We start from the raw sequence: 23,406 nt of genomic DNA on the forward strand, positions 1-23,406 counted from the left end.
ATATTATTTAAATAGTAGATTGTTCTCAGCACTCTTTTTGTGTGTGTGTGTGTGTGTGTGTGTGTGTGTGTGTGTGTGTGTGTGTGTGGTTTTAGATATATTAATTTGCATGTATTCCTGTACAAAAAAGTGTAATGTTTATGTGCAAAATTAATGTTAATAGTTCTTTCATCTTTGGCTATTTAGGTTTATTTTCTTAATTATTTTTAACCAAGATAAATAAATCAAGGGCAAAAAATAAAATAAAAACAGAGGGTGGCTTAAATAAATAATTGGATAAAAAATATTGTAAATGAACTCCTAAATTCTGTTGGGGGAAAAAACTAAATAATAAAAAAAAAATGAAAAAAAAAAAAGTTGCAAAAATGCAAAAAGGAAGGCAGAGGAGGTGAAGCTGTGTGTCTTTTTATACTGGTTTGAGCTGCATTGTTTCCACAGATTGCAAAACTAATCAGACAACCAGACTTGACTCATTAATTTGGTGAGTACATATTTTATCTAATAGTCTAATATTTGAATTAATATATAGTATGAATACTTGAGGACACAGAGAAGCTAACCTGGTTTTGGTTAAAATTTTTAATACCCTGAATTCGGGTATTTATGTATAAAAGTGTACTTAAAAAATACAAAAGCCACATAGTGAGTTTAACTATCTTTAATTTAAAAGATTATAATGGCTGCTTGTTGAGGAATGCATGGGGGATTTCTGCTTTCAACAAATTCCCCCATGTTGGGTTTCTTTCTGTAAAAAAGCAAAATAACAAAAACAAAACAGCATTTAAGTATGCAAGATGAAGCAATCAACATTTGTATTGTATTTTGCAGGCATATATCAACAATACTAGACTTGAAAGTATGGTGTTGCATATTTCTATTATACAGGAAATACTTACGTGTGTGTGTGTGTGTGTGTGTGTGTGTGTGTGTGTGTGTGTTTCATAGGGGTGTGGAAGAAGCTGATCTTTTGCAGACTGAGAATAGCAAACAAGACGTGACAATGGCAAACTTGGGGTAAGGAAATAAATATTTATTAATTGTATTGACAGTTACAATACACGTAAACTAATAATGTTATAATTGCAGTCGTGTGTGTGTTCAGCTTCTTAAGTCTTATTTTCTAACCAAGTAGTAGCATATGGAGGGAATAATGCTATCCCTGAATTATTTGAATTCTTTATTATTTTATTCATTTGTTCAGCTCGCATTATTTGTATACTTATTTACCAGATCAACTTGAACCTCATATAACCTTCATTTTTAAACTTGTATTAAGTTTGGCCTGTTTAGCTTTTGAAACATTCTGTCAGAAACTGGAAGAAAAATAAACAACTTTTTTAATTTTTGTGGATAGAAACTCCATGCCGAAGATTACTATCGAAAATCGTACGTCATTCCTATAACAACACAAAAAACGATACAAAAAAGCAACAAGTTTCTCATTTCCTTCACTTGTTCCTTCCTTGTAAATCCAAGTATAAAATCGTGGATGCAGTAAAAACTGAAAATTGTGCCATACATCGAGACAAAACAACTAAAAACTCAATTTCTCGACCCACTGAATGAATGACAGTTTATTCGTTCGTGATTACCATGCAGTTGTGAAGGGTAGATACATAGAAATTACAAAAGATCTTGAAGTGGAGATAAATTTCCTTGGATGAAAGTCATTTAGCTTCAGATCCATGATGAGAAATCGGTCAGAGGTGAGAGGTTCAAAGCAGAAACAAATGTTGTGTAGGGGGAAAGAGAGAATTAGTTAAGTGCCATCTGCATTGCAATAGTATGAAAACCTATATGAGGATATGAACTCACCAAGAGAGGAGTATAAATGGATAATAGGTGAAGACCAAGTACTGGGTCTTGTGAGAATCAGAGTTACTTGATCAACTTACTTTTTATTTGACCTAGTTTGTTACATAGAAACAAAAGGAACATGCACGTCTCTTAATAACAATGAGACTAGGTGTTTCAGTACTTTTGCTGATGTATGATATAAAAATTCGACAAATTTATACTTGTAAAATATTTTAAAATGTAATAGTAAAGATCCTGCATGTTTTTTTTTTTCCATAAAAAACACATAAATCGTACTTGAAATGAACCACATTTACGGCATTTGGCAGATGCCCTTATCCAGAGCGACTTACAACTTAACAGGGGAAGGTTAAGGGCCTTGCTCAAGGGCCCAGCATTGCCAGCTTGGTGGTGGTGGGATTTGTGACCTTCTGAGTCAAAATCCAATGTTTTAACCACCGAGCCACCACCTCCCATATTATACATATTTTTTATATTTGTTTCAAAGATATTTTTTTTTGTTAAGAAGCAATATACTCATACAATAACGACCATATAATGATTTATAAGAAAAGATATACCTTTATGTATACAGTATTTTATATATATATATATATATATATATACACACACACTGGCGATCAAAATTAGAGCACAATGTATAAACAATTGAACAATTCTGAAATAATGTCATCTTCACTGCTCAACAGTTGAAGGAGTTTTTTCCTGTCTATACCATGCTACCAGAACACCTTTTCCACAAATTAACTAAGGCATTTAAAAAAAACATTATTTTCCAGAAAACACACTGATCAAAATTAGAGAACAACAATGACTAGCATGGAAAAATATTACAACAAAATGTTCTGAAGGTTACAACAGTCAGCAATTAGTAGGAAGTGTACAGGCCTCTGCTCTGAATGACTTCAGCACATCTCCGGCCACAGGACAGCACTAGTCTCTCACACTGCTCTGGTGTGATTTTGGTCCACTCTTCTTCCAGTCTCCTCCACAGTTCGTGGCCATGTCATTATTTCAATGTTTTCAGTTTTAAGGAACTGCTTTACCCATTTTGCTGTGTGACATGGAGCGTTGTCCTGCATGACTGGGCTGATTGGGTGATGAACGCAGTGAAGGAACCATATGTTGTTGAAGAAGCTTCTGATAAAAATCACTTCACTCTGCCATGTAGCTGCTGCAGAAAACATTCCCCAAACCATGACACTTCCTCCTCCACTTTTCACTGACTTCTTTACACACTTTGAGTTCAGTCTTTCTCCAGTTTGTCGCCGAACATAATGTTTCCCATCGGACCCAAATAAATTAAACTTGCTTTTATCACTGAAGTGAACTTTGGACCAGTTCTCCTCTGTCCACACAACATGCTTAGTCTAGCCTTTTGATTCTTTCTGCTAATGAGAGGTTTGGTCACTGCAGAGTGGGCTTTCAGTCCAAATGTTCTTAAACGTCGGGACACTGTATGACGAGACAGATCCTTTTACCCTGTTCAGCGCTGAACTGGTGAGCAATTCCAGCTGCAGTGTGGAAACGATTGCCCATTGAGATCCTCCGCAGTATCCTGTCCTCTCTTGTATTTGTCTTCCGTAAACGACCAGCCTTCTTGGCGGACTTGAATGAGTTTGTGATGTTGTAAAGATTCAATATTCTTGAAATCACAGATTTAGAACGAACAACTTGTCTTGCTATGGCTGATAGGGTCATCCCTTTGGCCTTCATCTGGACAACTTGCTGCCGGAGGCTTTCAGTCACTTTAGAACGGCCCACCATCTTGCAGAGTCGGTGAAACTGGAAGTTAGGCTGCCAGTTAAATAGGGGTTGACAGATAATTAAGGAAATTAGCACTAGGTACCAGATTAACACCAATAACTGGGAGGTATCTGAAAGTGTTCTCTAATTTTGATCAGTGTGTTTTCTGCAAAAGAATGTTTTTTTTTTAATTGCCTTAGTTATTTTGTGGAAAAGGTGTTCTGGTAGCATGGAATAGACAGAACAAAAACTTCAACTGTTGAGCAGTGTAGATTACATTATTTCAGAATTGTTCAATTGTTTATACATTGTTCTCTAATTTTGATCGCCAGTATATATATATATACAGTATATAATGACTAAAAGTATGATAATAACCAGACACAGATACAATATCAGTTGAGACATTTAATGCTGCTTTACTTTTACTTTTTTTACAGGAATGACCACCCAAATGTTCAAGTGATGATTGTTTAGACAGATGTCTTTTTTTACTTAGAATTATAAAATAAGAGATAAATTGTCCATATGACAGTTAAATCCTTTTGGGGGGATTGTCTTGTCCTAACTCCTACTTTGGAGTGAAATAAGCATAGAGTTGAAGAAACACCAAATTTGCCATCACTTTGGTACATGCCTTGAAGTATTACAATACATTAGCCTGACAAAAGCACTTTTTAATAATAGTATTTTGTATCATATTGTAGAATTGTAAAACAGATACAAATGAAATGCCTGATGAATTAAAACAATGTTTTTTTCTTACTTTTCTAGAAACTCCAGATCCAATAACTTCATTCCTTATAAAAGGAATCATGTGATATTATCTGATCTGAAAGCTGAAAATCCAGACCACGGCTACCTGAAAAAGAAAGACGTTCCCATGTACCCTGATTGTGTTTTCCGTGCATCCAATGTTTGTCATGTAACTGAAAAGGAAGCCCTACATAGAATCTTAAAAGATGGAGGATTCCGCGGGAATGGTAACTTTCTCTGGTGGGGCCTTTCAGTGACCGATGATGATATCGCCGATGCTGAGGACAATTTCCTGTGGCAAAGCCGGAATCAAAATCCTTTCCTAGAAAAATTTACTACTTCACCTGCATTCCAGAGGGAATCCCGTTATGGCAACTTTCGCTTCACTTTTACTCTCAGAGAGCTTCTGCATGCCTACAGCAAGAAGTTCTGCAATAAAACTGCTCCAATTCTGCGCATTCTAGACACCAAGCTCTACAAGAAAGAGATTGCATATTCAGTTGTGGTGCATCCACGAAAGATAAAACACTATAGGAAATGCCCTCGGTTACCCATCGACGATACATTTCTGTGTGCGTACAGGAAAGGGTTCATGTCGTGGAATTGCCAGTCTCCCTCAGATAACTATGAATATCGCATGAAAATGAATGATGGTTTCTTTGATATCGAACCGCTGATTAGGCCAGAATATTATGTATGGGATAATATAGTCCTGGCCTTTCACATGAAACCGCGTTGGGTACTGGGTGTAGGCCGCAAACAACTATTTGAGAGGTTAAGTGTATGTGAGACAGCTTCAATACATTTGTTAAAAAAAAAAAAAATGTCTTTCAGTGAGGCTGAGGCTGAGGTACAGGAATTGAAAAACCAGTATTTATAATCACAGGCAGTTTGCCTTGCTTCTATAGTTTCACAAACGTTTGTGGAATTCTAACCGATATACCGAGAGCATTTCATTAAAATCTAAAGGTATGTCTAAATTTAAAAAAAATATGCCACAGCATTGTAATATTCTGAATTCTCAAAGATTAAGATTAATTTTTAAGACACAGAAAATTAGAGAGTGGTGCAGGCTGAAATTCAGATGACGTTTATATGAATACATTTTTGTTATGCGTAGGATTGTTGATACCGTGAAGCTTTGTGTAGAAAGGTCATTGAGGTTATTTTATTATTTTTTTTACTGAAAGAAGTGTTCGGTGTCAGTGCTGTTTATAATGCTTAGAAAGTTTTCATGCCACAGGTGACATGAGAAAAGACAATCTGTTTTCTTAAAATAATGTCCACTAGATGGCTGCTGTTGAAGCCCTTTAATATTTTGAACATGCAAATCCTTCATAAATGCTTTGTTATATTCCTAACATATAGATCAGATACTGTATTTAATTTGTTACTTCAAGTGTTTTTGATAGCATTGTTTTTGTATCCTAAAAAGTCTATTTGTTCTGTTCAGTTCTGTTAGTTTTGTTGCCCACTGATACAAAAATGCAATAAAAGTTATGAAAGGAATTCTATTTTCCTGAAGATTGGAGTGGGATTGAGTGTATTATTAAATTGATAATGTGGTGTGCACATGCATATTGAATAATTTGTATAAGTGTGGGTCCAGAATGGAAAATATGTCTGTAAATGTACTTCTACTTATGATTCTTAATTTTTTATTCATTATTTTGCCTACATATACACTGTGTAGAAAGTATTTTTAAAACAGAATACTTAATAAATGTATTTTAATAAATACATTTGATTGATCAATACAATTGCTCCCATGCAGGTAATTTACATTTTCTATATAAAGCATATAATCATCAGTGTAGAAAAATTTAATTTGTAGGTTCACAGCAATTAACAATTTTCCGTTAGGTTTCCGTTAATTCTGGGCTCTGCCACCATTAAATCATTGGAAAGAGAAAGTACCGTACCTTTAGCAAATAATGGCGCCAGGCGAGGTAGCTGATGTCTAATAGAAAATTAGGGATGAGTAAACATTCACAAATAAGAATAAGGGTTGTTATCAATGCTGTAAAAACAGTATAAAAAGGCTGTGTTTGTGCTGTAACTTTAAACACTTACACTTAACGGTTTGACTTTGACTCATTGTCATTTCACTTTATTTATTATGACTCAACTTGTATACTTAAATGTTCTGATTTCTTAGTAGGAATTCAATATTTGGCTTGATGGCTACATCTGGTGGAAAGTTTGTCAATAGCCCACTTAGAAATCCCCTTACTGATAAAAATGCTGATGTGTCAAATACTTATTTTCCCCGCTGTATATCACAGATACAGGGTGAAAGAAAGGTCACTGTCTGTGGAAAAAGAGGAACCGTCTATGTAGAGTATACGTGCAGATTTAGCGAGTATCAAAAGGTCTGGATATGTAAAAAATAGAAGATAACCACGAGAACAGAATGTTCTGTAATGGAGGGAAAAATCTGAAACTTAGCGATGTACATATATGTGTATGTGTATGTAACATGTAACGGTGGAGGTGCTAGCTCAGTGGTTAAGGCTTTGGGCTTTGGATCAGAAGGTCACAGGTTCAAATCCCACCACCACCAAGCTGCCACTGCTGGGCCCTTGAGCAAAGCCCTAAAACCCTCCCCTCCTCAGTTGTAAGTCGCTCTGGATAAGCGCGTCTGCCAAATGCCGCAAATGTAACAGAAGATGAGAACCTAATGTTCAGAGCAAAGGTTGTATCCAAAACAAATATATGTACATAGATTATTCCCACAATAATTATTCTTTTGATCGTTGGTGGAGAGTTGTTACTGGCAGATAAGGTTATATCATACCAATTATCTTTACTATAAAGAAACAAAGCCAACCTGGTCAGCTGTGCATCTGTTGTGAACTCAGTGTCAGCACACACTTTCATACAGTTTTAAAATGGTTCTTACATCAGGCAGGGATTTCCCTCGCAAAAACACCTAACTTTCTGGAATTCCACGACCATTGTCTCTTTAAGGGTTCCCTGGGCTGCTTGAGGTGCACAAACAACACACAGAGACACACACACACACATACATATCTGTCTGATAACATATGGGTTCACCCAAAAGAAATACACAGCAAAGTAGCAGAACTGTGATTAACATATCGTAAATTGATTATTTTTGTTTAATCAAATGAACTTGTTTTTATAATGGTGTTATATGGTGTTTAAAATACACCATAGTACACAGTTTTGGACTGTATTTCATTTTTCAGGCAGTGGAAATGAACCAATGACCAGATATTATTTGAGGGGTTGATCATTCTCACCACTACAATAACACTAATGTGATAGAGGGAGTGTGTGTAACTCTAAAATATGTGTATTCTTGTTTTATTTTAAATTTTAGTTTATTCTTTAAAATATAGAAATGACAATGGTCTCTTCATGGTCATACTCTTAATGGGAAAATACAGCATATGTGTTTAGAAACACAGCAGTCTTTATTTAAAAGTGTCTGAAGATTGAATGTGATGAGTGCGTATCCAGATTTTATGAACAAATAAATAAGTTAAAAAGTCAGTAAAAGGTGGAGCTGTGGGTTTTCTGAACTGGTTTGAGTTTCAAGTTTTTTAGCTTTGGTATAAGCCTGGTCTGAAAGCCACAAATTATTCACTGATTTAGTTGAGTTGTCTGGTTCAGCTGGTATTATACGTTCTGATCATCTATCAAATGTAAACGCTTCAATTAAATTTCATATTTTATTTCGACAGAAATGTTCTATTCAAACCACAGCCATTTATTCGGCAAGAAATGGAAACATTAAGCAAATTTTGGTTTTTGTTTCGTCATGAACAGCTATATTTAGGCATGTTGAGACATGCCTGTAGGTTTCATTTCACCTTACACTGAATTAAAGTTTCCAACCACCACCATAATATCTAAGCCACATGGTAATAAGTTATAGGTTTCGAGATGACTCACGGGACTTATTGGATGATTTGGCACAACATTGTTGACACTAAAGTGCTTGTTATCTCTCTGATCTTTTATATATCTTGATCATACACTGTATACACTTATTATTGGAAGGTAGAAGTGATTTGACATCATTATACATTATTTTGTCTTCAGCTCTCTATGAACGTTACCTTTTGATGTATCGTTTATTGAGAAAAGTTTAGCGAATTATTATTTTGTTATTTCGTACATGTAATTTTAATTTATTAACACGTGAGTACAGAGTATGTATTTTTAGTTTACACACACACCTTTACTGAAAGATTCATAAATGAGGACTATTGACATGATAATGACAGAAACCATTGACCAGATATTATTTAAATAGTAGATTGTTCTCAGCACTAAATTAATTATTTTTGAGTGTGTGTGTGTGTGTGTGTGTGTGTGTGTGTGTGTATCAGTCAATGGTATTAGATATATTAAGTCAATTTGCATGTATTCCTGTACAAAAAAGTGTAATGTTTATGTGCAAAATTAATGTTAATCGTTCTTTCATCTTTGACTATTTGGGTTTTTTTCTTAAATATTTTTAACCAAGATAAATAAATTAAGGGAAAAAATAAAAGAGAAACAGAGGGTGGCTTAAATAAATAATTGGATAAAAAATATTGTAAATGAACTCCTAAATTCTGGTGGGGGAAAAACCAAAAAAACCCAAACCAAACCAAACCAAAAAACAAAATAATAAAAATAAATGAAAAAAAAAATATATATATATTATATATATATCAGTCTTCATTTGCATGGCTAAGATGGAAGTTTTGGAAGTTTTGGGCCAGTTGGAAGGCAAAAATGCAAAAAGGAAGGCAGGGGTGGAGCTGTGTGTCTTTTTATACTGGTTTGAGCTGCTTTGTTTCCACAGATTGCAACACTACTCAGACAACCAGACCTGACTCATTAAATTGGTGAGTACATATTTCATCTTGTTAGGCTAATATTTGAATTAATATATAGTATGAGTACTTAGCAGGACACAGAGAAGCTAACCTGGTTTTGGTTGAAATTTTTAATTTTCAATAACCTGAATTCGGGTATTTATGTATAAAAGTGTACTTAAAAAGTACAAAAGCCACATAGTGAGTTTAACTATCTTTAATTTAAAAGCTTATAATGGCTGCTTGTTGAGGAGTGCATGGGGGATTTGTCCTTTCAACAAATGCCCCCATGTTGGGTTTCTTTCTGTAAAAAAGCAAAAAAACAAAAACAAAACAGCATTTGAGTATGCAAGATGAAGCAATCAACATTTGTATTGTATTTTGCAGGCATATATCAACAATACTAGACTTCAAAGTATGGTATTGCATATTTCTTTTATACAGGAAATACTTACGTGTGTGTGTGTGTGTGTGTGTGTGTGTGTTTCATAGGGGTGTGGAAGAAGCTGATCTTTTGCAGACTGAGAATAGCAAACAAGACGTGACAATGGCAAACTTGGGGTAAGGAAATAAATATTTATTAATTGTATTGACAGTTACAATACACGTAAACTAATAATGTTATAATTGCAGTCGTGTGTGTCTAACCAAGTAGTAGCATGTGTAGCATGTTCTCCATGCCGACGATTACTATTGAAAATCGTACGTCATTCCTATAACAAAACAAAAAGATACAAAAAAAAATCAAGTTTCTCATTTCCTTTACTATAAATCCAAATATAAAATCGTGTACGCAGTAAAAACTGAAAATTGTGCCATTCATGGAGACAAAACAACTAAAACTCAATTTCTCGACCCACTGAATGAATCAGAATGAATGTGTTTACAGCTGGAAGTGGGGTGGTGTGGGAGAACCTAGAAGTGTTGCGTTTTGAATCAGGTGCAGAGACAGATTGTCTTTCAGAGACAGACCTGCCATGAGCAAGTTGCAGTTGTCCAGTGTTCAGATGATGAGGGACTAAACAAGCACCTTTAAGACCTTTGTGGACAGAAATTTTGATTTTGTACAAGAGAAATCAACATGAGCGTCACATGCAATGTGATTAAAAGATGACAGTTGATTCGTTCCTGATTACCATGCAGTTGTGAAGGGTAGATACATAGAAATTACAAAAGATCTTGAAGTGGAGATAAATTTCCTTGGATGAAAGTCATTTCGCTTTAGATCCATGATGAGAATTCGGTCAGAGGTGAGAGGTTCAAAGCAGAAACAAGTGTTGTGTAGGGGGAAAGAGAGAATTAGTTGAGTGCCATCTGCATTGCAATAGTATGAAAACCTATATGAGGATATGAACTCACCAAGAGAGGAGTATAAATGGACTTTTTATTTGACCTAGTTTGTTACATAGGAAGCAAAAGGAACATGCACGTCTCCTAATAACAATGAGACTAGGTGTTTCAGTACTTTTGCTGATGTATGATAGAAAAATTTGACAAATTTATACTTTTAAAATATTTTAAAATGTAATAGTTATGATCCTGCGTGTTTTTTTTCCATAAAAAAAAAAAAACACAAATCGTACTTGAAATGAACCACATTTACGGCATTTGGCAGATGCCCTTATCCAGAGCGATTTAGAACTAAGCAGGGGAAGGTTAAGGACCTTGCTCAAGGGCCCAGCATTGGTAGCGGTGGGATTTGAACTTGTGACCTTCCAATCCAAAGTCCAATGCTTTAACCACCGAGCCACCACCTCCCATAATATACATATTTGTTATATTTGTTTCAAAAATATATTTTTTTAAGAAGCAATATACTCATACAATAACGACCATATAATGATTTATAAGATAAGATATACCTTTATGTATATTATATATATATATATATATATATATATATATATATATATATATATATATATATATATATATATATATATATATATAAAATATAATGACTAAAGTATGATAATAACCAGACACAGATAAAAATAATTAAATTATTACAAAACGTACAGTACCTTAATATTTTAGTCTTCAGCAGATCCATTCACAAAGTATATACACTTCAGATTAATTAGAGAAAAATGAACTATGGACAATATCAGTTGAGAAATTTAATGCTGCTTTTCAAATTAGAGGTCTCGCTTTACAGGTAAACCAAATATAACGGCTGATGTAATCACTTTCCTTTCTCACATTATCGAAGTCGTTACAGGAATGACCACCCAAATGTTCAAGTGATGATTGTTTAGACAGATGCCTTTTTTACTTAGAATTATGAAATAAGAGATAAATTGTCCATATGACAGTTAACCCCTTTTGGGGGGATTGTCTTGTCCTAACTCCTACTTTGGATTGAAATTAGCTTAGAATTGAAGAAACACCAAATTTACCATCACTTTGGTACATGCCTTGAAGTATTACAATACATTAGCCTGACACAAGCACTTTTTAATCGTAGTATTTTGTATCATATTGTAGAATTGTAAAACATATACAAATGAAATGCCTGATAAATTAAAACCATGTTTTTTTTCTTACTTTTCTAGAAACTCCAGATCCGATTACTTCATTTATTATGAAGGGAATCATGTGAGTTTATCTGATCTGAAAGCTGAAAATCCAGACCACGGATACCTGAGAAACAAAGTTCCCATGTACCCTGATTGTGTTTTCCATGCATCCAATGTTTGTCATGTAACTGAAAAGGAAGCCCTACATGGAATCTTGAAAGATGAAGGATTCCGTGGGAATGATAACTTTCTCTGGTGGGGTCTTTCAGTGACCGATGATGATATCGCCGATGCTGAGGACAATTTCCCGTGGCAAAGCCGGAACCAAAATCCTTTCCTAGAAAAATTCACTACTTCACCTGCATTCCAGAGGGAATCCCGTTATGGCAACTTTCGCTTCACTTTTACTCTCAGAGAGCTTCTGCGTGATTACAGCAAGCAGTTCTGCAATAAAACTGCTCCAATTCTGCGCATTCTAGACACCAAGCTCTACAAGAAAGAGATTGCATATTCAGTTGTGGTGCATCCACGACATATAACACGCTATAGGAAATACCCTCGGTTACCCATCGACAACAGATTTTTGTGTGCGTACAGGAAAGGGTTCATGTCATGGAATTGCCAGTCTCCCTCAGATAACTATGAATATCGCATGAAAATGAATGATGGTTTCTTTAAAATCGAACCGCTGATTAGGCCAAAATATTATGTATGGGATAATATAGTCGTGGCCTTTCACATGGAACCGTATAGTGTACTGCATGTAAGTCGTGAACGACTATTTGAGAAGTTAAGTGTATGTGAGACAGCTTCAAAAAATTTGTTAAAAAAAAAAAAAATGTCTTTCAGTGAGGCTGAGGCTGAGGTACAGGAATTGAAAAACCAGTATTTATAATCACAGGCAGTTTGCCTTGCTTCTATAGTTTCACAAACGTTTGTGGAATTCTAACCGATATACCGAGAGCTTTTCATTAAAATCTAAAGGTATGTCTAAATTAAAAAAAAATATGCCACAGCATTGTAATATTCTGAATTCTCAAAGATTAAGATTAATTTTTAAGACACAGAAAATTAGAGAGTGGTGCAGGCTGAAATTCAGATGACGTTTATATGAATACATTTTTGTTATGCGTAGGATTGTTGATACCGTGAAGCTTTGTGTAGAAAGGTCATTGAGGTTATTTTATTATTTTTTTTACTGAAAGAAGTGTTCGGTGTCAGTGCTGTTTATAATGCTTAGAAAGTTTTCATGCCACAGGTGACATGAGAAAAGACAATCTGTTTTCTTAAAATAATGTCCACTAGATGGCTGCTGTTGAAGCCCTTTAATATTTTGAACATGCAAATCCTTCATAAATGCTTTGTTATATTCCTAACATATAGATCAGATACTTTATTTAATTTGTTACTTCAAGTGTTTTTGATAGCATTGTTTTTGTATCCTAAAAAGTCAATTTGTTCTGTTCAGTTCTGTTAGTTTTGTTGCCCACTGATACAAAAATGCAATAAAAGTTATGAAAGGAATTTTTTATGAAGATTGGAGTGGGATTGAGTGTATTATTAAATTGATAATGTGGTGTGCACATGCATATTGAATAATTTGTATAAGTGTGGGTCCAGAATGGAAAATATGTCTGTAAATGTACTTCTACTTATGATTCTTAATTTTTTATTCATTATTTTGCCTACATATACACTGTGTAGAAAGTATTTTTAAAACAGAATACTTAATAAATGTATTTTAATAAATAAATTTGATTGATCAATACAATTGCTCCCATGCAGATAATTTACATTTTCTATACAAAGCATATAATCATCAGTGTAGAAAAATTTAATTTGTAGGTTCACAGCAATTAACAATTTTCCGTTAGGTTTCCGTTAATTCTGGGCTCTGCCACCATTAAATCATTGGAAAGAGAAAGTACCGTACCTTTAGCAAATAATGGCGCCAGGCGAGGTAGCTGATGTCTAATACAAAATAAGGGATGAGTAAACATTCACAATTAAGAATAAGGGTTGTTATCAATGCTGTAAAAACAGTATAAAAAGGCTGTGTTTGTGCTGTAACTTTAAACACTTACACTTAACGGTTTGTTCAGAGCAAAGGTTGTATCCAAAACAAATATATGTACATAGATTATTCCCACAATAATTATAATTATTATTTTGATCGTTGGTGGAGAGTTGTTACTGGCAGATAAGGTTATATCATACCAATTATCTTTACTATAAAGAAACAAAGCCAACCTGGTCAGCTGTGCATCTGTTGTGAACTCAGTGTCAGCACACACTTTCATACAGTTTTAAAATGGTTCTTACATCAGGCAGGGATTTCCCTCGCAAAAACACCTAACTTTCTGGAATTCCACGACCATTGTCTCTTTAAGGGTTCCCTGGGCTGCTTGAGGTGCACAAACAACACACAGAGACACACACACACACATACACATATCTGTCTGATAACATATGGGTTCACCCAAAAGAAATACACAGCAAAGTAGCAGAACTGTGATTAACATATCGTAAATTGATTATTTTTGTTTAATCAAATGAACTTGTTTTTTATAATGGTGTTATATGGTGTTTAAAATACACCATAGTACACAGTTTTGGACTGTATTTCATTTTTCAGGCAGTGGAAATGAACCAATGACCAGATATTATTTGAGGGGTTGATCATTCTCACCACTACAATAACACTAATGTGATAGAGGGAGTGTGTGTAACTCTAAAATATGTGTATTCTTGTTTTATTTTAAATTTTAGTTTATTCTTTAAAATATAGAAATGACAATGGTCTCTTCATGGTCATACTCTTAATGGGAAAATACAGCATATGTGTTTAGAAACACAGCAGTCTTTATTTAAAAGTGTCTGAAGATTGAATGTGATGAGTGCGTATCCAGATTTTATGAACAAATAAATAAGTTAAAAAGTCAGTAAAAAGGTGGAGCTGTGGGTTTTTCTGAACTGGTTTGAGTTTCGAAGTTTTTTTAGCTTTGGTATAAGCCTGGTCTGAAAGCCACAAATTATTCACTGATTTAGTTGAGTTGTCTGGTTCAGCTGGTATTATACGTTCTGATCATCTATCAAATGTAAACGCTTCAATTAAATTTCATATTTTATTTCGACAGAAATGTTCTATTCAAACCACAGCCATTTATTCGGCAAGAAATGGAAACATTAAGCAAATTTTGGTTTTTGTTTCGTCATGAACAGCTATATTTAGGCATGTTGAGACATGCCTGTAGGTTTCATTTCACCTTACACTGAATTAAAGTTTCCAACCACCACCATAATATCTAAGCCACATGGTAATAAGTTATAGGTTTCGAGATGACTCACGGGACTTATTGGATGATTTGGCACAACATTGTTGACACTAAAGTGCTTGTTATCTCTCTGATCTTTTATATATCTTGATCAGACACTGTATACACTTATTATTGGAAGGTAGAAGTGATTTGACATCATTATACATTATTTTGTCTTCAGCTCTCTATGAACGTTACCTTTTGATATATCATTTATTGAGAAAAGTTTAGCGAATTATTATTTTGTTATTTCGTACATGTAATTTTAATTTATTAACACGTGAGTACAGAGTATGTATTTTTAGTTTACACACACCTTTACTGAAAGATTCATAAATGAGGACTATTGACATGATAATGACAGAAAAAGACAGATATTATTTAAATAGTAGATTGTTCTCAGCACTAAATTAATTATTTTTGAGTGTGTGTGTGTGTGTGTGTGTGTGTGTGTATCAGTCAATGGTATTAGATATATTAAGCCAATTTGCATGTATTCCTGTACAAAAAAGTGTAATGTTTATGTGCAAAATTAATGTTAATAGTTCTTTCATCTTTGACTATTTGGGTTTTTTTCTTAATTATTTTTAACCAAGATAAATAAATCGAGGGAAAAAATAAAAGAGAAACAGAGGGTGGCTTAAATAAATAATTGGATAAAAAATATTGTAAATGAACTCCTAAATTCTGGTGGGGGAAAAACCAAAAAAACCCAAACCAAACCAAACCAAAAAACAAAATAATAAAATAAATGAAAAAAAAAAAAAAAAAAAAAAATATATATATATATATATATATATATATATATATATATATATATATATATATATATATATATATATATATATATATATATCTCAGTCTTCATTTGCATGGCTAAGATGGAAGTTTTGGAAGTTTTGGGCCAGTTGGAAGGCAAAAATGCAAAAAGGAAGGCAGGGGTGGAGCTGTGTGTCTTTTTATACTGGTTTGAGCTGCATTGTTTCCACAGATTGCAAAACTACTCAGACAACCAGACCTGACTCATTAAATTGGTGAGTACATATTTCATCTTGTTAGGCTAATATTTGAATTAATATATAGTATGAGTACTTAGCAGGACACAGAGAAGCTAACCTGGTTTTGGTTAAAATGTTTAATTTTCAATAACCTGAATTCAGGTATTTATGTATAAAAGTGTACTTAAAAAGTACAAAAGCCACATAGTGAGTTTAACTATCTTTAATTTAAAATATTATAATGGCTGCTTGTTGAGGAATGCATGGGGGATTTCTCCTTTCAACAAATGCCCCCATGTTGGGTTTCTTTCTGTAAAAAAAAGCAAAAAAAAACAAAAACAAAACAGCATTTGAGTATGCAAGATGAAGCAATCAACATTTGTATTGTATTTTGCAGGCATATATTGACAATACTAGACTTGAAAGTATGGTATTGCATATTTCTATTATACAGGAAATACTTACGTGTGTGTGTGTGTGTGTGTGTGTGTGTGTGTGTGTGTGTTTCATAGGGGTGTGGAAGAAGCTGATCTTTTGCAGACTGAGAATAGCAAACAAGACGTGACAATGGCAAACTTGGGGTAAGGAAATAAATATTTATTAATTGTATTGACAGTTACAATACACGTAACCTAATAATGTTATAATTGCAGTCGTGTGTGTCTAACCAAGTAGTAGCATGTGTAACATGTTCTCCATGCCGAAGATTACTATTGAAAATCGTACATCATTCCTATAACAAAACAAAAAGATACAAAAAAAAATCAAGTTTCTCATTTTCTTTACTATAAATCCAAATATAAAATCGTGTACGCAGTAAAAACTGAAAATTGTGCCATTCATGGAGACAAAACAACTAAAAACTCAATTACTCGACCCACTGAATGAATCAGAATGAATGTGTTTACAGCTGGAAGTGGGGTGGTGTGGGAGAACCTAGAAAAGTTGCGTTTTGAATCAGGTGCAGAGACAGATTGTCTTTCAGAGACAGACCTGCCATGAGCAAGTTGCAGTTGTCCAGTGTTCAGATGATGAGGGACTAAACAAGCACCTGTGAGGCCTTTGTGGACAGAAATTCTGATTTTGAAAATCAACATGAGCATCACATGCAATGTGATTAAAAGATGACAGTTGATTCGTTCGTGATTACCATGCAGTTGTGAAGGGTAGATACATAGAAATTACAAAAGATCTTGAAGTGGAGATAAATTTCCTTGGATGAAAGTCATTTAGCTTAAGATCCATGATGAGAAATCGGTCAGAGGTGCGAGGTTCAAAGCAGAAACAAGTGTTGTGTAGGGGGAAAGAGAGAATTAGTTGAGTGCCATCTGCATTGCAATAGTATGAAAACCTATATGAGGATATGAACTCACCAAGAGATGAGTATAAATGGATAATAGGTGAAGACCAAGTACTGGGTCTCATAAGAATCAGTTACTTGATCAGCTTACTTTTTATTTGACCTTGTTTGTTACATAGAAACAAAAGAAACATGCACGTCTCTTAATAACAATGAGACTAGGTGTTTCAGTACTTTTGCTGATGTATGATATAAAAATTCAACAAATTTATACTTTTAAAATATTTTAAAATGTAATAGTAAAGATCCTGCATGTTTTTTTCTTCATAAAAAAAACATAAATTGTACTTGAAATGAACCACATTTACGGCATTTGGCAGATGCCCTTATCCAGAGCGACTTACAACTGAGCAGGGGAAGGTTAAGGGCCTTGCTCAAGGGCCCAGCATTGGTAGCGGTGGGATTTGAACTTGTGACCTTCCAATCCAAAGTCCAATGTTTTAACCGCCGAGCCACCACCTCCCATATTATACATATTTGTTATATTCGTTTAAAAAATATATTTTTTTGTTATGAAGCAATATACTCATACAATAACGACCATATAATGATTTATAAGATAAGATATTCCTTTATATATATATATATATATAACAATAATATAATGACTAAAGTATGATAATAACCAGACACAGATAAAAAAAAATAAAAAATTATTACAAAATGTACAGTACCTTAATATTTTAGTCTTCAGCAGATCCATTCACAAAGTATATACACTTCAGATTAATTAGAGAAAAATGAACTATGGACAATATCAGTTGAGAAATTTAATGCTGCTTTTCAAATTAGAGGTCTCGCTTTACAGGTAAACCAAAAATAACGGCTGATGTAATCACTTTCCTTTCTCACATTATCGAAGTCGTTACAGGAATGACCACCCAAATGTTCAAGTGATGATTGTTTAGACAGATGTCTTTTTTACTTAGAATTATAAAATAAGAGATAAATTGTCCATATGACAGTTAACCCCTTTTGGGGGGATTGTCTTGTCCTAACTCCTACTTTGGAGTGAAATTAGTTTAGAATTGAAGAAACACCAAATTTACCATCACTTTGGTACATGCCTTGGAGTATTACAATACATAAGCCTGACACAAGCACTTTTTAATCGTAGTATTTTGTATCATATTGTAGAATTGTAAAACATATACAAATGAAATGCCTGATAAATTAAAACAATGTTTTTTTTCTTACTTTTTTAGAAACTCCAGATCCAAAAACTTCATTTATTATGAAGGGAATCATGTGAGTTTATCTGATCTGAAAGCTGAAAATCCAGACCACGGCTACCTGAGAAACAAAGTTCCCATGTACCCGGATTGTGTTTTCCATGCATCCAATGTTTGTCATGTAACTGAAAAGGACGCCCTACATGGAATCTTGAAAGATGGAGGATTCCGTGGGAATAATAACTTTCTCTGGTGGGGTCTTTCAGTGACCGATGATGATATCGCCGATGCTGAGGACAATTTCCCGTGGCAAAGCCGGAACCAAAATCCTTTCCTAGAAAAATTCACTACTTCACCTGCATTCCAGAGGGAATCCCGTTATGGCAACTTTCGCTTCACTTTTACTCTCAGAGAGCTTCTGCGTGCCTACAGCAAGCAGTTCTGCCGTGAAACTGCTCCAATTCTGCGCATTCTAGACACCAAGCTCTACAAGAAAGAGATTGCATATTCAGTTGTGGTGCATCCACGACATATAACACGCTATAGGAAATACCCTCGGTTACCCATTGACGATACATTTCTGTGTGCGTACAGGAAAGGGTTCATGTCGTGGAATTGCCAGTCTCCCTCAGATAACTATGAATATCGCATGAAAATGAATGATGGTTTCTTTGATATCGAACCGCTGATTAGGCCAGAATATTATGTATGGGATAATATAGTCCTGGCCTTTCACATGAAACCGCGTTGGGTACTGGGTGTAGGCCGCAAACAACTATTTGAGAGGTTAAGTGTATGTGAGACAGCTTCAATACATTTGTTAAGAGAAACACAATTGTCTTTCAGTGAGGCTGAGGCTGAGGTACAGGAATTGAAAAACCAGTACTTATAATCACATGCAGTTTGCCTTGCTTCTATAGTTTCACAAAAGTTTGTGGAATTCTAACCGATATACCGAGAGCATTTCATTAAAATCTAAAAGTATGTCTAAATAAAAATAAAATATGCCACAGCATTGTAATATTCTGAATTCTCAAAGATAAAGATTAATTTTTAAGACACAGAAAATTAGAGGGTGGTGCAGGCTGAAATTCAGATGACGTTTATATTATAGGATTGTTGATACCGTGAAGCTTTGTGTAGAAAGGTCATTGAGGTTATTTTTTATTTTTTTTACTAAAAAATAATGCTTAGAAAGTTTTCATGCCACAGGTGACATGAGAAAAGACAATCTGTTTTTCTAATAATGTCCACTAGATGGCTGCTGTTGAAGCCCTTCATTTTTTTGAACATGCAAATCCTTCATAAATGCTTTGTTATATTCCTAACATATAGATCAGATACTGTATTTAATTTGTTACTTTAAGTGTTTTTGATAGCATTGTTTTTGTATCCTAAAAAGTCTATTTGTTCTGTTCAGTTCTGTTAGTTTTGTTGCCCACTATTACGAAAATGCAATAAAAGTTATGAAAGGAATTCTATTTTCCGGAAGATTGGAGTGGGATTGAGTGTATTATTAAATTGATAATGTGGTGTGCACATGCATATTGAGTAATTTGTATAAGTGTGGGTCCAGAATGGAAAATATTTCTGTAAATGTACTTCTTATCATTCTTAATTTATTGTTCATTATTTTGCCTACATATACACTGTGTAGAAAGTATTTCTAAAACAGAATATTTAATAAATCAATTTTAATAAATAAATTTGATTAATCAATACAATTGCTCCCATGCAGGTAATTAACATTTTCTATTTAAAGCATATAATCATCAGTGTAGTAAAATGTAATTTGTAGATTCACAGCAATTTACCATTTTACAAGAAATAATACAAGAAATAATTTTTTTTTCTCTTAGTTTTCCAGCTATGCTTGCACTTTGCAGGGAATTAACATTAAAAACAAATAAATTATTCTTGTAAATGTTTTAAATGATGATTTTTTAAATTACGTAAATCATCAGGACACCAAGCAGAACTTTTGCTATGTTTCCACACGGACGGTTTTAATTGCCGGATGTGTGCATCATGGCAGATTTTGGTTCTTGGTTTGATACTTGCCGTATCAGTAAAACAAATGTTTAATGATTCAATTTTTTTTTTTTTATATCTGAGTAAAGAAAGGAAATCATGAATAAATGTCTGTTGTGTTGAAGATTTTAATTTCACCCCTTTTTTATTTATTTATTTATTTATTTTAATAAAACATGTTTAAATAGAATTGAGATAATAATGGCTGTGTGATGAGTTATTTTCAGAGGACAGTAAATCTGTACTGCTATACAAAGAGATCAGGAAGAATAGTTTCGACACCGAAATTGGCTTTTTCAGAAAGCCAAATATGGCGAGTAGGGTGGGTACGGAAGTGACATCATGCGGATTGTTCTCCGACGATCATCATGCACAAGTTGCTGAATAGTTTCAACATTTCGTGGGTTGACCTCATAGAAGGTCTTCCTGATCTCTTGTTGTCTTCCAGTGATGTTCTAATGATTTTGAGCACACATACCTCTCAAAACACCTCAAACTATTAATTGCAACATCACTATTTTCAACATATGTCATCTCAAATGCCTCTGTGGCAGATTTGCCCAGTTTCACACAGAATTTCATGTTTGCTCTTTGTTCTAACTGCAGATGTGGTAAACAGCACCATTAGTCTTAAAACTTTCAATATCACCTCATATATAATTTCTTAACATTTATTTAAGTATATAATATATATTATAATTTAAAATATATATTTTGTATAGGTTTGCCAAGAAATGCTGTTTTTTAGTTTTCCATATCAGCACAAAGCACACGATCCTCAATATTCTGAAAGATTACAATTTTAATTCTAACGTATCCAATAATAAATTGTACTGTTATTTAATTGTAGCCAGAGGAATTTCAGAACAATTTCGGAACTGCCGAACGGACTATTTTTCCAGACGGAATATTTTTTCTTTTAAAATAAAAAACAACATTGCAAGCTATAAAAATAATGAGTTGCAGCTAATTGGGTTAGAATTAAGTCACTGAGCAGAGCAACAGTGTGTGGATTTTATAAATGAGTGGACATGTAATAAAATTACGGGAACATGACACAGCCACGATTTACCGACTGTAAAAATAAATAAATTAATGGACATTAGCTTTTTAAAATACAGACAAGAATGCAAATTTTGTTAATTTAAAACAATAGAGAGGAATCTAACACCTTCTCTTTAACATGTTTGCTCCAGTATAGTCTTTTCTCACATTTCCTGACTAATCTGGGTCAAATACAGATGGTAATCAGGTGAAAGAAACTGTAGTCCTGTGCTTTACCTACCAATACAAACCAAGAAATGTAGAGTGTGATTGACCTCTTCTTATCATGTGGCAAGTTCATTAGCACCACAAAGACAAAAATCATGTCTCTGCCTGTGCCTGGTGAGCATACCGTGAGCAACAATCAGTACAATTGCCAAAGGCAGTGAGGCCATTAACAGATGTTGTTGAATGTCTCAAAGTTTAGAACTCTCAGTCTCTTGTGGAACCTAGATCTTCTAGAAGCAGCTCATCCACTTCCACATGAGAAAATTCTGCATTATGGGTCACAGGACATGATGCTTGACGTGTAAGTTCTACGGCATGCAGGTATACCTTTACTCCTTCCTGCAAAAGGCCCATGTGCCTGCTGAAACTGCAAAACCACAGTTAGAGTGTAGAAGATCTGAAAAGCATGATGGCTACTGTAAAAAAATGTAACACTGGTAAAGCACAGTCATATTAGTCGGATGTCTCACATCAGCAAAGGCCTGATGGTGGGCAAGTGTGGTAGCACAGTCTTTAGGATGTTGGACTTCACAATCTCAAATACAGCCCACCATCTGTAACTGCTGGGCTTTGAGCAAAAGTGTTTAAAATGAGATAATTGTAAGTCACCCTGGATAAGGGCATCGGCTATATCCAGATCTGAAAATGTAAATGACCCTTAGCCGCATCTATCCACATCTACAAATACAAATGTCCTTCAGCCCATTACCCTCAATATGCATTAGATGTGCTAGAGTCACCTGAAATAATCTTCGAAATTACGAAATAAGAACAGAAGCTTTGAGGGTGGATTTGGACTGTAGTTAATATCAACAGTCTGCTACACTGACTCAGGACTACAGTTTGCATCTGATCACCATCACTTAACATGTTTAGCTGTAATAAATGGACATTTGGTGCAACCCAGATGAGGATAGGTTCCCTCTTGAGTCTGGTTCCTCTAAAGGTTTCTTCCTTATGCCATCTCGAGGAGTTTTTTCTTGCCACAGTCACCACCTGCTCACTCATCAGGGCCAAACTTACACTTATAAAGAACATCTTATTCATTTTTATCACCACATTATCTGTGTAAAGCTGCTTTGAGACAATGTTCAATGTTAAAAGTGCTTCTGTGCTTCTCCAGAAGAAATCGTGGACATCTGGGACTCATAAATGATAACCAACAACTTTGTCACAATGAAATATTTTTCACCTTTAAATGGTAGATATATGGTATAAATCAAATAGTTAACATTCATTATGTCAATTCAAAACTATTTGAAAAGTAATTGTGCAAATTACTTATGGAAGCAATGTATCCCTGGTAACCAATTGGAACCAGTTCTTGATTAACTTGTGCATCATGAAATTCTTGATCAGAAATCCCAAGTGGATAATATTGCATACAAAGTCAACCCTTTAGTCATAAATTTAATCCCATAATAGTCTTTTGTTAAGCGGAATTAAAGCTTTAAATTTAGCTTACCTTCCTGGCACCCGCCTAAACAATTTCTCATTGAGAGTGTGGGTGTGTCCACTGCACAGATGAAAAATATGTCTGTGTGTGCATGCTGCTTACAGATAAAGAGAAAGAGATCAACGC

At 34.3% G+C, this 23,406-nt stretch overlaps 3 protein-coding genes and 1 long non-coding RNA gene across 6 annotated transcripts; 3 read left to right on the forward strand and 1 right to left on the reverse strand.

The window, feature by feature from the left end:
- The first annotated feature begins 378 nt into the window (after positions 1-378).
- On the forward strand, positions 379-5,844 carry LOC124375457. The gene is made up of 3 exons (XM_046833816.1): positions 379-481; positions 946-1,014; positions 4,339-5,844. The coding sequence occupies exons 2-3, from the start codon at positions 1,001-1,003 to the stop codon at positions 5,198-5,200; spliced, it is 876 nt and encodes a 291-aa protein (XP_046689772.1). The 5' UTR covers positions 379-481; positions 946-1,000; the 3' UTR covers positions 5,201-5,844.
- On the forward strand, positions 3,999-13,209 carry LOC124375456. 2 transcript variants are annotated; one of them, XM_046833815.1, is made up of 3 exons: positions 3,999-4,039; positions 9,689-9,716; positions 11,711-13,209. In XM_046833815.1, the coding sequence occupies exons 2-3, from the start codon at positions 9,703-9,705 to the stop codon at positions 12,567-12,569; spliced, it is 873 nt and encodes a 290-aa protein (XP_046689771.1). In that variant the 5' UTR covers positions 3,999-4,039; positions 9,689-9,702; the 3' UTR covers positions 12,570-13,209. The 2 variants fall into 2 exon arrangements, with proteins under 2 accessions (XP_046689771.1, XP_046689770.1); XM_046833814.1 differs by lacking the exon at positions 3,999-4,039 and adding an exon at positions 9,047-9,185 and having other exon boundaries at positions 9,648-9,716.
- On the forward strand, positions 10,803-20,012 carry LOC124375458. Of its 2 annotated transcripts, XM_046833818.1 has the most exons (4): positions 10,803-10,845; positions 11,342-11,411; positions 16,543-16,570; positions 18,555-20,012. In XM_046833818.1, the coding sequence occupies exons 3-4, from the start codon at positions 16,557-16,559 to the stop codon at positions 19,411-19,413; spliced, it is 873 nt and encodes a 290-aa protein (XP_046689774.1). In that variant the 5' UTR covers positions 10,803-10,845; positions 11,342-11,411; positions 16,543-16,556; the 3' UTR covers positions 19,414-20,012. The 2 variants fall into 2 exon arrangements, with proteins under 2 accessions (XP_046689774.1, XP_046689773.1); XM_046833817.1 differs by lacking the exons at positions 10,803-10,845; positions 11,342-11,411 and adding an exon at positions 15,923-16,025 and having other exon boundaries at positions 16,502-16,570.
- LOC124375459 lies at positions 20,010-23,371 on the reverse strand. The gene is made up of 2 exons (XR_006923692.1): positions 23,290-23,371; positions 20,010-22,191 (listed from the first exon to the last, which is right to left on the reverse strand). It is a non-coding gene; the product is annotated as an uncharacterized LOC124375459 (long non-coding RNA).
- Between the last annotated feature and the right edge of the window lie 35 nt (positions 23,372-23,406).

This window comes from Silurus meridionalis, chromosome 21 (assembly GCF_014805685.1).
Source record: "Silurus meridionalis isolate SWU-2019-XX chromosome 21, ASM1480568v1, whole genome shotgun sequence".
Taxonomy (NCBI): domain Eukaryota; kingdom Metazoa; phylum Chordata; class Actinopteri; order Siluriformes; family Siluridae; genus Silurus; species Silurus meridionalis.

Excerpts from the sequence above, each read along its gene's own strand:
- LOC124375456 (XM_046833814.1), top strand. The coding sequence starts at position 9,073 with ATGCAAAAAGGAAGGCAGGGGTGGAGCTGTGTGTCTTTTTATACTGGT. Across the intron at positions 9,186-9,647 it reads AGACCTGACTCATTAAATTG|GGGTGTGGAAGAAGCTGATC; the intron begins GTGAGTACATAT and ends TGTGTTTCATAG. Across the intron at positions 9,717-11,710 it reads GTGACAATGGCAAACTTGGG|AAACTCCAGATCCGATTACT; the intron begins GTAAGGAAATAA and ends TTACTTTTCTAG.